The sequence below is a fragment of the Cnephaeus nilssonii genome, assembly GCF_951640355.1.
Source record: "Cnephaeus nilssonii genome assembly, chromosome: 1".
In the NCBI taxonomy this organism is placed as follows: domain Eukaryota; kingdom Metazoa; phylum Chordata; class Mammalia; order Chiroptera; family Vespertilionidae; genus Cnephaeus; species Cnephaeus nilssonii.
The window spans coordinates 102,671,109-102,683,695 of NC_137072.1; the positions used below are offsets into that span (position 1 = coordinate 102,671,109).

The 12,587-nt window shown below is 39.2% G+C and overlaps 1 protein-coding gene across 3 annotated transcripts in view; it reads right to left on the reverse strand.

Moving 5' to 3' along the window:
- The window catches only part of TBC1D19 (TBC1 domain family member 19), a 102,974-nt gene that overhangs the window by 40,620 nt on the left and 49,767 nt on the right, over positions 1 to 12,587 (reverse strand). For all 3 annotated transcript variants that reach the window (XM_079767406.1, XM_079767408.1, XM_079767407.1), the window contains 3 exons: positions 10,938 to 11,050; positions 10,012 to 10,086; positions 6,335 to 6,397 (listed from right to left, as the gene is read on the reverse strand). In XM_079767406.1, coding sequence (XP_079623532.1) covers positions 6,335 to 6,397; positions 10,012 to 10,086; positions 10,938 to 11,050 — 251 coding nt within the window. The remainder of the gene's footprint in view (positions 1 to 6,334; positions 6,398 to 10,011; positions 10,087 to 10,937; positions 11,051 to 12,587) is intronic.

Consider the following 12,587-nt stretch of genomic DNA (forward strand, 5'->3'; position numbering starts at 1 on the left):
TTGGAGAACTTCAAATGAGAAATTTTCAAGGATGACTTTTTTAAACACTCTGCCGTAATTCACATTTTCATAAACTAAGGAGTGCTGGGGCTTACGGGGCTTTGAAACTGAACAGACTGGGCCTGGCCTTGGCAGCTGTGTGAGCTTGGGCTCAGCCTCTGCTTCTCCATCTGTAAAATGGGAATAAAGTTACCTCACAGGGTGTGGTAAGAATTAGTGATAAAGTATGTGAAGTGTCTGGAGCAGATTCTGGCACATAATAAGCACTCTCTAAATGCATGATGAAAATAGTGCTGACAAACTCACTTGCAATGACTGGAAATACTGGGAGAAAAATAAAAAAGAAAGGCTTTTATTTCTGCTCCAGTTTCGTGCTTAGGCATGGGCTCTCAGATCTTTTTCTTATCACATTTTTATCAAGAAAAATACACTTGTAAAATTTTTCCCTTTTCTGTCTGCCTGACTTCCAACCTATACATCTTCCATGTGTTTCTAATATTAATTCCTAGATCACCATGCCTGGACCTATCCAAAACCTGAAACCTCAGTCATTCTTGATTCTTCCATCTCTCTCCACCTGCATATTTATCCAGCCACCAAAATCCCCCTGGCGCTGCTCTGCCTTTGATAGCTCCCTCCTTCTGTCTTTCCTTCCAAAAAGTATTTATTGAACACTTACTATGTGGCAGCCACTGTTCTGCGAACTAAAAATACAGCCATAAGTAACAATAAACAACAACAACAACAAAACCCCAAATCCTTATCTTCATAGTGATTATGTTTTTATGAAGGGATACAGGATAAAAAGTAAAATGTATTATATGTCATTTGGTGTCCAGTGCCATGGAGAAAAATAATGCAGACAAGAGGGATAGTGCCTGCATACACACACACACACACACACGCACACACGCATATATTGGGAGAAGTTTGCTATATCAGTTAGGGACCTGAAACTGGTCAGGCAATCAGCTTACAGCTCCCTGTGAGCAGAAAGGTAAGCCTTGAGTTGAAGGGAGAGGTCCACAAAGAGATAGAAAAGTGAGAGTTGTCAGTGTATAGGGTGGTATTTAGAGCCATGAGAATAGATGAGAATCACTAAGGGCAAGGACATAAAAACCGAAAGAGATCCAAGGACTTATCCTTGGGACACTCCAACACAGGACAGGGAGATGAGGAGAAGCCAGCAGAGGTGAATGAATGAGAAGGAAACCCGAAATCATGATGTCCTGGAAGCCACGTGAAGAAATCAAGGAGAATCAAGGAGAGGGTATGATTAATTGAATGACCAAATAAATCAAGTAAGGTCAGAAGTGGGGATGGACTATTGGATTCCGCAATATGAAGTCACTCATGACCTTTGGTAGAGACATTGAGGAAAAAAGAAAAGGAGGGAGGGGAGGGTGAGGGGAGGGGAGGGGAGGGGAGGGGAGGGGAGGGGAGGGGAGGGGAGGGGAGGGGAGGGGAGGGGAGGAGGGGAGGAGAGGAGAGGAGAGGAGAGGAGAGGAGAGGAGAGGAGAGGAGAGGAGAGGAGAGGAGAGGAGAGGAGAGGAGAGGAGAGGAGAGGAGAGGAGAGGAGAGGAGAGGAGAGGAGAGGAGAGGAGAGGAGAGGAGAGGAGAGGAGAGGAGAGGAGAGGAGAGGGGTCTGCTTTGGAAGGGTTCAAGAGAGAATAGGAGGATGGAAATTTAAAACAGTATCTACAGATTTTTAAAAAGGAGTTGTAAGGAAACAGAGGGTGGGGCAGTAGTTGGAAAGGATATAGGATCAATAAAAATTTTTGTTTCATTTTATCTTGCTTTGATTTTCAGATGAGAGGATTAATGGCATATCTGTATACTGAGAGGAGAAATCTGAAGATAGGGAAATTGACAATGGAAAAACTATAATTGCACTGCCTATGAGAACCAAGGGGAGATGAATTTTAGAGTCCAAATGCAGGGACTGGTTTTATCAAACATAAAAGCAAGGACAGTGCCTCCATAATAAAAAGAACCCACATGTACTCCCATCACTGCATGTACTTCACCTACCTGCATCTGCACCATGAGTAGATGGTGCAGATGCAGGTAGGTGAAGTACATGCAGTGATGGGAGTACATGTGGGTTCTCTGTGGAGAGCTTTTATTTTTTTTCAGAACCAGACATTTCTTACATTTCTATTCTGAAGCCTAAACTGCACTATTCCCAGAATTTACTTCCCCTTTAACTGTGTTTGTATGGAACATTACACATTATAGAGCTATCAAAATAATTATCAAATTATAACTATGTATTTGCCTTTCCCCTCATTTTCCACTAAAATGTGAGCTTAATCTTCTTATGCAGCACCTGATACAGTATCTGTATCAAAACACTCACTCACTAATTTGTCTAAATGGATACATGAATAAAGCATATATGCTTGCATCTGGTTCTTCCTTAAACTCCATTCAATGGCATTAAAATATTTGTAACCAGGGCATACTCTAAATGTCAGTACTACTATTAAGCATATGCAACATAAGCCAAGCATATGACAGAGGATTTGTCATACAACAGAAAGAGTAAATACCCTTTACTATAAAGAAATTCTTCCCTATGAATATTTTATACACTTTGGACAAAAAGTTAACTTGCAGGTTGTCATGATGCCATTAAGTATGGAACCTGAAAATGATATTCACAATACCCAATTTACTTCCATGGAATAAGAGGCATGTTCTGTTTGAACACATTTTAAAACTCTCACATAATTTAGGACTTTCAGCACCAGGAAGTATTTTTAAGAATTTCAAGCAAAATAAAAACTGAATTTTGGAGTGATAAAAAGTTGATTTATTACTCAAAACTTTATTTCTATACTAGAGGCCTGGTGCACGAATTCGTGTACCAGTAGGTTCCCTCATCCTGGCCTGCAGGATCAGGCCGAAACCGGCTCTCTGACATCCCCTGAGGGTTCTGGATTGCGAGAGGGTGCAGGCCAAGCTGAGGGACCCCACCAGTGCACAATCGGGGCCGGGGAAGGACACAAGAGGTTGGCCAGTCAGGGAGGGCTCCAGGGCATGTCTGGCTCGTCTCGCTCAGTCCTGATCAGCTGGACCCCAGCAGCAAGCTAACCTACCAGTCAGAGCGTCTTCCCCCTGGTGGTCAGTGCATGTCATAGCGATCAATTTTTCTCTCTCACATGGATGTTTCTATCTCTCTCTCCCCCTTCCTTCCACTCTCTCTAAAAATCAATGGAAAAATATCTTTGGGTGAGGGTTAACAAAAAATATGTAATTTGTATACTGGACAGTGTTGTTACCTATAAAATTTAGGTAACTACCATGAGCCATTCAGGAACAAGATCTGTGTATCCTTGTAACATAGGCCCAGATTTTCCTTAAAGAGGGATTGCTGAATTTTTCTCATCTGTATACAGACACAGCTATGCCACATGCCATCTAATTCTGTAATCTAGTCACAAACCCAATAAATAGGTTAGACCCAGAACATGACCAGAAACATTAAATTCACTCAATTATCACCAACTATTTTCCCACAGAGCACTTATGTTGCTAGGAAGCTCTGCCAAAGGAAAGCTTGTAATTAATTAACTCACACATACACATACGCACACACACAAATACATACATATATGAATAATTTTCCTCAGAGACAAACTGGAACTCAATTTTTGATAATCAGATATTATTTTTAATGTGTACAATTACCTTTTTATTATTTAAAATCAACTTCTCTCCAATAATTCAGATAAATGATTAAAAGTTATTATCATGGAGAGTATATTTTGAGTAACTATCCACATGAGGAAAATTTAATTCTGCATAATTCCTGAAGACAGAGCCTAGATGGTATAATTATCCTTTTACTTATGTTACAGGGATAAAGATCCACATTAAAGCTTATTTAGTGTCATTTCCAAAGTACTATAAGCAGCAAAGGCCATGAGATCTGTGACTGAAAAAATTATATAAAATTTTAAATTAATACAATGTAGATTAAAATATTGATAAAAATGAAAAATAAGGTTAAATCACACTCCTATAGTACTTACTGTCTGTGATAGTAATTTCTTTAACCCTTTGCACTCGCTTGCTTTTTTCTCGATTCCTTTATTCTAATGCTAACCGTGTCGAGTCACACTCGACATCTGAGTGCAAAAGGTTAATATCCAATGCTTGACATAAACACTTTAAAACAATTTTAAAACATTTTTAATGCCCATGTCTTGTCTCCTTAGCTAGAATAGAATGTAAACCCATAAAATCCTATCTAATAAAAGAGTAATATGCAAATTGACCGTCACTCCAAGACACAAGATGGCCACCCCCATGTGGTCAAATATGGCTGCCCCCATGTGGACACAAGATGGCTGCCACAAGATGGCCTGCAGGGGAGGGCAGTTGTGAGCAGTTGGGGGTGACCAGGCCGGCAGAGGAGGGCAGTTGGGGAAGACCAGGCCAGCAAGGGAGGGCAGTTGGGGGGGTACCAGGCCCACAGGGGAGGGCAGTTGTGGGTGATCAGGCAAGCAGGGAGGGCAGTTGGGGGTACCAGGCCCACAGGGGAGGGCAGTTGTGGGTGATCAGGCAAGCAGGGAGGGCAGTTAGGGGTGATTGGGCTGGCAGGGGAGGACAGTTGTGGGCGATCAGGCAAGCAGGGAGGGCAGTTAGGGGTAACTGGGCTGGTAGAGGAGGGCAGTTGGGGGAGACCAGGTCAGCAGGGGAGGGCAGTTGGGGGGACCAGGACTGCAGTGGAGGGCAGTTGGGGGGGACCAGGCCTGCAGTGGAGGACAGTTGGGGGGGACCCAGGCCTGCAGGAGAGGGCAGTTGGGGGGGACCAGGCCTGCAAGGGGGGGGTAGTTGGGGGGGGGACAAGGCCTAAAGGGGAGGACAGTTGGGGGGGACCCAGGCCTGCAGGGGAGGGCAGTTGGGGGGGACCAGGCCTGCGGGGGGGGGGCGATTGGGGAGGAACAAGGCCTTCAGGGGAGGGCAGTTGTGGGTGATCAGGCCTGCAGGGGAGGGCAGTTAGGGGTGACTGGGCTGGCAGAGGAGGGCAGTTGGGGGAGACCAGGTCTGCAGGGGAGGGCAGTTGCAGGGGACCAAGCCTGCAGTGGAGGACAGTTGGGGGGGACTCAGGCCTGCAGGGGAATCGGACATCCCTCAAGGGGTCCCAGATTGGAGAGGGTGCAGGCTGGGCTGAGGGACACCATCCCCGTGCACGAATTTTGTGCACTGGGCCTCTAGTGTGGTATATAAATACAATGGAATATTATTCAGCCATTAAAAAAGGGAGATTCTGCCATTTGTGGCAATCTGAATGAATCTTGAGGGCATTATGCTAAGTTAAATAAGTCAGACAGAGAAAGACAAATAATGTATGATATCACTTACATATGGAATCTTTTTAAAAAAGGCAAAGTCAGAGAGACAGAAAGTAGAGTGATGGTTACCAGGGATTGCAGGCTGGGGGAAATGAGGAGATACTGGTCAAAGGGTACAAAGTTATAAGATTATAAGTTATATACGATTAACAAATTCTGGAGATATAATGTATAGCATGATGATTATAGCTAATAACACTACTATATACATGAGTGTTGCTTAGAGAGATCTTAAATGCTCTTGCTGCAAAAGAGAAGTTGTAATTATATGACAGATTGGAGGTTTAGCTAATGCTGTGGTGATAATCATTTTGTAATAAATAAATGTATCTAACCAACATATTGTTCACCTTAAATTTACCCAGTGCTATATGTCAATTATATCTCAATAAAGTTGTGGGGGGAGAGTGGAGAAAATGAATTTTCCTTCAGCAACTATTTGCCTATCCTAGAAAACAATGTGTACAGAAAAAGCAAGATATATAGGATATCTGCTTGATGTTTTCCTTTATTTATCAATTTTTAGAATAAGTTGGTGCTCTAGCAAATTCTAAAAGTGACAAATGAGATTTTAGAAAATATATCAGTAATGAGCTGTGGATTTTAATGTAGTTGATCTGTATGGAGTCGGTCACTATACTTTTTGATGCTCAAATTGTTGCATTTTTGGCCAGCAGAACCTGTTTCAGTTTCTATTACTATATAACAAACCACCCTAAAGTATAACTGGTTAAAGTAACACACAAAAAAAAACACCACTCTGACTTCAGTGTGCAAAATCTTGTTCTCCCATAAAATCCCACATAAGAACAAGAATTAACTTTATCCCAAATTTAGAACATTTAATTTGAGATAAAATAAACATGGCTTGGATTTCAGGAGGATTCAGTTAACAACAGAGATATCTCCCAAGGTATCTGAATTAGAGAACTTAAAACAAGAACATTATATATTGTAATTTTTCAACTTACCTGATATAAATAATCTTCAAATACAAAATAATAATCATCATTGCTTGCTGTCAACTTCACATCCTAAAATTAAAAGTAGAGACTGCTGAAAACAACCTAAATAAATATGTCTATAGTGCTAAGACATAAATATAATATCTGGAAAGAATACTAAAATGACTTTACTACTTTATGTATGACTACAGGCCCAGTGCACGAATTCGTACACCAGTAGGGTCCCTCAGCCTGGCCTGCAGGATCGGGCCAAAACTGGCTCTCCGACATCCCTCAAGGGGTCCCGGATTGCGAGAGGGCACAGGCCAGGCCAAGGGACCCCACTGATGCATGATCGGGACTGGGGAGGGACGCGGGAGGTTGGCCAGCTGAGGAAGGACCGCGGGAGTGCTGTGTCTAGCCCATCTCGCTCAGTCCTGATTGGCCAGACCCCAGCAGCAAGCTAACCTACCAGTCGGAGTGTCTGCCCCTTGGTGGTTAGTGCACGTCATAGCGAGCAGTTGAGAGGCCTTAGCATATCATTAGCATATTATGCTTTGATTGGTTGAACGGACGACTGGACACTTAGCATATTAGGTTTTTATTATATAGGATTATAAACTTCTCCATTAAATTTTATCACTGCTCTAAATTTACTTGACTAATATAGAATGTGATATATTATTTGACATTAAATTGCTGACACTTTTAAGGTTTCATTAGTAATTCCTTAGTATTTATTTCAATTCTATCTCCTTTTAATCCAATATTTAGGTATTTTAAATAGTGAGAAAATAGATGTAATCATAATATCCAGAAACAATAATAACAATCTCGCCCCAAATTACTGCTCCAATCTCACCCTTCACTCTTCAGGTCCACATTCTTGCCATACCCTCAAAATACAAAAAATCTACCATGCCTTTGCAATCATTCACTTGCAAGGCATCACTTATTACAAAAACAAACAAGTAAGACAATGTTTATCTTTAAGAAGTCTACAACCTCATCAGCAAGAAAACATACAGAGTAGAAGAATGGGAACAATTACAAAGAAATACTGAAGAAATCCCTGATAATATTGGTCAGTCTACAAAATTCAACTGAGCCGTTGAGCAAAGCAGCAAAAAGAGGATGAAATGAGTATGGATGATGCTGGAAGTGGCTGAATGTGTGCTAGGTCTGGAAAAACTTAAAGACACTGATTAAAAGAGAAGAAAGGGTCCAGTCCACTACATCAGAAGACAACATGGGCAGAGAGGGAGATCACATTCTCTACAGGGATGATATTGCTCCTCAGGGGGTGAGAATTGGTTCTTGGGGGCCAAAAATTTTACATATTGAAATGGTTTGTGGACCTCCAAAGTTCATCTTTATCCAACAAAATCTTTTCTTTGGTATTTAACTTTTACATTAGAGAAAAATTAGTTATCTTAGGGGGTTAGAAAATGGAAAAGGTTGGCAAACACTACTATAAGCTGTCAGGTCATAGTAAGTGATGGGAAACTGTAGACGATGTGGATAAAACACACGTTTGTGAAAAAATACAGTCCAGAGAGAAGCATTTAGTAATTTAGCTTAGGGAGGGTTTGATGATGTTCTATATTTAGTATTGCCTTGTTCCATTCATTCCTTTAACTACTAAAATAATTGACTTTATTTTCAGTTAAATTAAAAATGAGTCTTTGCCAAAGGGAGCTGTAATGAAACTTCAAATAATTTTTTAAAATGCTCATTCCCTCAAGGACTGATTTTAATAACATTTGGAGTTGTTTCAACACGATCAGCAGAGATCAACTAACACAAATTAGGAATAATCAGAGACAGATTTCTTCCTAAAAACACTCATGTTGTGGACAGTCAGGATTGATTCTGCCAAAACTTATATTCAATTCTTCAGACACAAATTGTTTACCTCTTTCTCACATCAGATTTTCTTTACTGATTCAAACTGAAATTTATCCTGACAGTAAAGGCAACGCTCCCTGATTTTCTGATTTTTTGTGAGTCTTCTCTTACTTGACTAGGAAAGGGGTTGAAGGTCTTAAAGCCAAAAGATCTCTCATACTGTTGCTAAAATAAATCGCCTGAGCACAATCATAACCTCAAAACTAACAGTTGTATCTCTGATCCAAATCTATGTAAAAACTCTGAGAATTGAGACTTTTCATCAAAAGACCCTCCCTCTTAACTCTGCTCCTCTTTGCTCCCTGAGAGCCTAGTGGTTAAAAGTGTGGCTGAGAAGTCAATTTACCCAGATTCAAATCTTGTCTTTGCTACATAATATGTAAATTTAAACAAGTTTCTTTCCTCTCCCGTTGCCTCGGTTCCCTCAGCTGTAAAGTGCTAAAAATAAGAGTACTTCCTGTTTTGTTATAACACATGCCACTATGTGGCTGGTGAGTAAGGAAATGATGTCAGTATAACATGGAAATTGTGTTGGTCCATATGCAATTTTTCTTTCAAAAAGGGGAGCCAAAACAGCAGGAGTAGAATTGCAATCATGAAAGGATGATCCCGATTACTGTATTTAAGAACGTTAAAGATGAATGACTGCATTGGATGCTCCCTCTTCAGAAAGGCACACCCAGCCTTTGTTGCTTTATTTCCTCTCATGCCCACCTTAGCATCAACCCCTATAGCTCAGCCTACCACTTCAATCTACATTATTCCAGCATTTCTACTTTATTATTTTTGTACATTTTTAATAGCTCCTGCAGGAGCAGCCTGTCTGAGCTATCCAATTCATCGCCCAAGCTACCAATTATTTGCCTTTGTTAGTACTCTGGTTACAAACTGCAAGAGCTACCCAACCCTATTTTTCCCATGAGCTCTATTTTTTTAATGCATGATTTTGTAGAATGCAATTTTTCCCCAAGAAAAAAAATACATTTATTGCCTAAGTGCTGTTATCTGCTACTCTTAAGGTAGCTGTCAGAATCAAATGACAAATCTATGTAAAGAGTTTGGAACACTCTATGGCACATAGTAAGCAGTCATTAAATACTCGTAGTTGTCATGTTCTCCCAGACAAATCTTCAGGTCCTCACTGTGTAATCTTCTCTCCCCCATTTCTGAGACCTGAAATAATATACCCTTCTCTTCTATCTTACAAGTTCTAAATTTAAAATCCAACTGTTTTAAATAGCCTAATTGTTAATTCAGAGTTAGTCATACCCTCTATCATGTTTGCAGCAACTACATCTCAACTTCTTATCAGATATATGGAGACAAAAACTCAATGCATCCCTATTATAACACTTGAGACATGCTTAACCATGTCTAGAAACTAAAAGAAATAAAAAATAAAAAATGCCTTCTATACAAGATAATAAACAAGTAGATCCACAAGAACGAAATAAATAAGATAAAAATATTATCGTCTGATATTTCTTTCAGTTGCTTTTTTAGTTTGTGCGGTAAACTTGAATTTATAAGGATAAGAAACGGTTATCATTCTCTTAATTTAAAAAATGGGAGGACCAGTAAAGGCTCATGAGGACAGGTTCAAAAGGAAAGAAGATAACATTGGATGGAGACTGCAAAATTTGAAGGTCAACCTTAACTTTATAATGATCACTTAGAATTATTTTTCAAGGTTAATGTGTATCATTATACAAAGTGCAGGCCCTGCATGTTAAAGACTCTCAAAAAATGTTTAATGATGATAATGAAATGAAAAAACTATGAAAACTTTTACTTACTTTATAAATAAGACTGTCCACCAAAAGGTCATGTTGTATCACATTGGTCTTAAGCTGCTCATAATACAAGATATCCTAGAGTTAAAAGTAACACAAAAAAGTTAAAGGTCAATCACATTTACAAAGTCAGCCTCAAACTTTAATAAATAATAATCATTACCCTCTATATATAAAAGCCTAAGCAACTGTTATGATGGAACAACTGGAATGACTGGAACAATCAGTCGCTATGATGCGTACTGACCACCAGGGGGCAGATGCTCAACGCAGGAGCTGCCCCCTAGCCCACAGGCCCTGACAGGTGGTGGCAGCGGGGGCAGGGCTGGTGAGTGGGCGATGTCAGGCCAGCCAAGGCGGGTGCGAGCAGGGCCCCCCCCCCCCCCCGATTGCCCCACCGGTTGCCCCACAGATCGGCCCTGATCGCCAGCCAAGCCTAGGGACCCTACCCATGTAGGAATTTTGTGCACTGAGCCTCTAGTGGTATTATAAACACTAAGAGGATAGGGGCTTTATTTTACTCACAACTACATTTTCTACACCTGGCCAATACCAGATGCTCAATAAATATATCTCATTTACTTATACTGAGTTGCCATCTTTATTTTTCCTACTGTAACAACCCATTTCTACCACACATCTTCATGAACTAAATTGGCAGACCCCATTTCTTAAAAATTTACTGATTGTTCTGTTGTATGGATAAGTACACACTATCTAACTAATTATTAATAACAAAGACTTCTATGTTAAGAACAATTATTAAATTATATTAATCTTGCCAGATAACTCAAAACTACAGTGTTTGAAAACAAAAAAAAAAGAAGGTAAATAATAGACTAAAGAACAAAAGTATTTCCACTTTGAATAATTGGTCTGAAAAATAAAAAATCAATAGTTCAAATTTGGCTTATCCTTTTCCTTCTTACCTCAGGTTGACTGGAAATATTCAAAATGAGAGCCCATAATTCAGCTCTCAGTGCTGTGGGGCTTCCTTGTCTGACATACTGTTGAGCAGCAGCACTATCTTGTTCTGCTAGAACTGGCAAAAGTATATTAAAGTCTCATTAGAAATTTCATAATTTAAGAAATAACAGTGGGATCTTTAATTAAAAATCTTTTGGGAAGCCAACATCTCATCTTTATATCACATCATGACAACCTTCCTTTGCTCTCTGTATTTTAATGTGGCCCTATTTACAGCCCTACAAGTTTTAAGCCTTCAGCTCCTCCACCTCCTACCCTGCCTGGTGAAAACTGTTAATGAAGTTACCTTGAGATAACTTTCTTTAATTATAAGCTCCGTGAATCTGAAACTAGTGCTGCATATATATAATAATTTTTGGATTCTATGATCAGGTAAAGTCATATCTATAGAAACCCTAAGTTTCTTATGCACATTCAACTAAGTCATGAATGTTCTAGTATTTGGAGTTAGTATGATTTTTAAAGTATTTGGCTAAAAATGATAAAGGATATAAGATAACCATTCTATTAGGTGACTAATTCTTAGTTATCTTCCAAAAACAACAAAAAAGAGGGTTTTCAAAAGAAAACCCAAAAAATGTGCTAACTTTTAAGGAAGCCAAAATTTTTCATAAGCAGCCAAGTTCACAAAATTGATATATTATACTTTTGCTTTTTTTTCTTCATTTTTGTGTGTGTGTGTGTGTTTTTTTTTAAATGAAAATATCAGCTATTAAGTCTGGAAATAAAGCCCCCCCCCAAAAAAAATACAAAAACACACACACACACAAATAAAAAGACATATTAGCTAACCGCTGACATTTGTCTAACAGTACTGTTTCCTTATTTTTCTTCTTTTAAAAAAAATATACTAAGTGAAAATGACAAAACCAAACAAAACAAAGAAGTATGAAATTAAAAAATAAAATTTTAAATTTGCAATTGTGTTTAATAAAAATGTCAATTCATACAAATGAAGTTTTAAAAATAAATATGATTTTGAAAAATTATACCAGGGAGTTTAGGATATGACTATATAATTGCCCTAGAAGGGTCATTCTGACACAAAGACTTATTTGTAGTTCATATTTCAAAGATAAAACAGGATTTACAAAAACAAAGAAAAAATCTTCAGAAGATGGGAACATTACTTCCCAGAACACTAGGCACCGCTCCAGTTATTAAGTCTCAGCATTATGAACAGTCGCCGGTAAGTGTGATGGTTACATTTTCTCCTGATGCCAGAGCATATTCCCATTAACATTAATGGAAAGTGTGTGGGTGCATCAAAGGGAGAACCTACCTCTTTGATTTTGAAATTAAATTCTACTGCTGAATGGATTAAGCTAACATCCTTGAAGAATGTGTGTCTGCATTTATTTCCTTTTTAGTGAACCATCTGTGTACATCTTTATCTGGCATTTATTGATGAAGCCAAATGATGCATTTCCCCTCTTTAGAAAGATTCTCATTATGCTATCTACGCAGTTAAATATTACTCCTTTTTAGAGTTTTAGCTCTTTAGAGATTAAAATTCAGTTGGGGGTGGGGGGTATATGATACAGACATTTACTTAGGACTGTCTCATTTTCAGAAATTATCATAAGTATAAT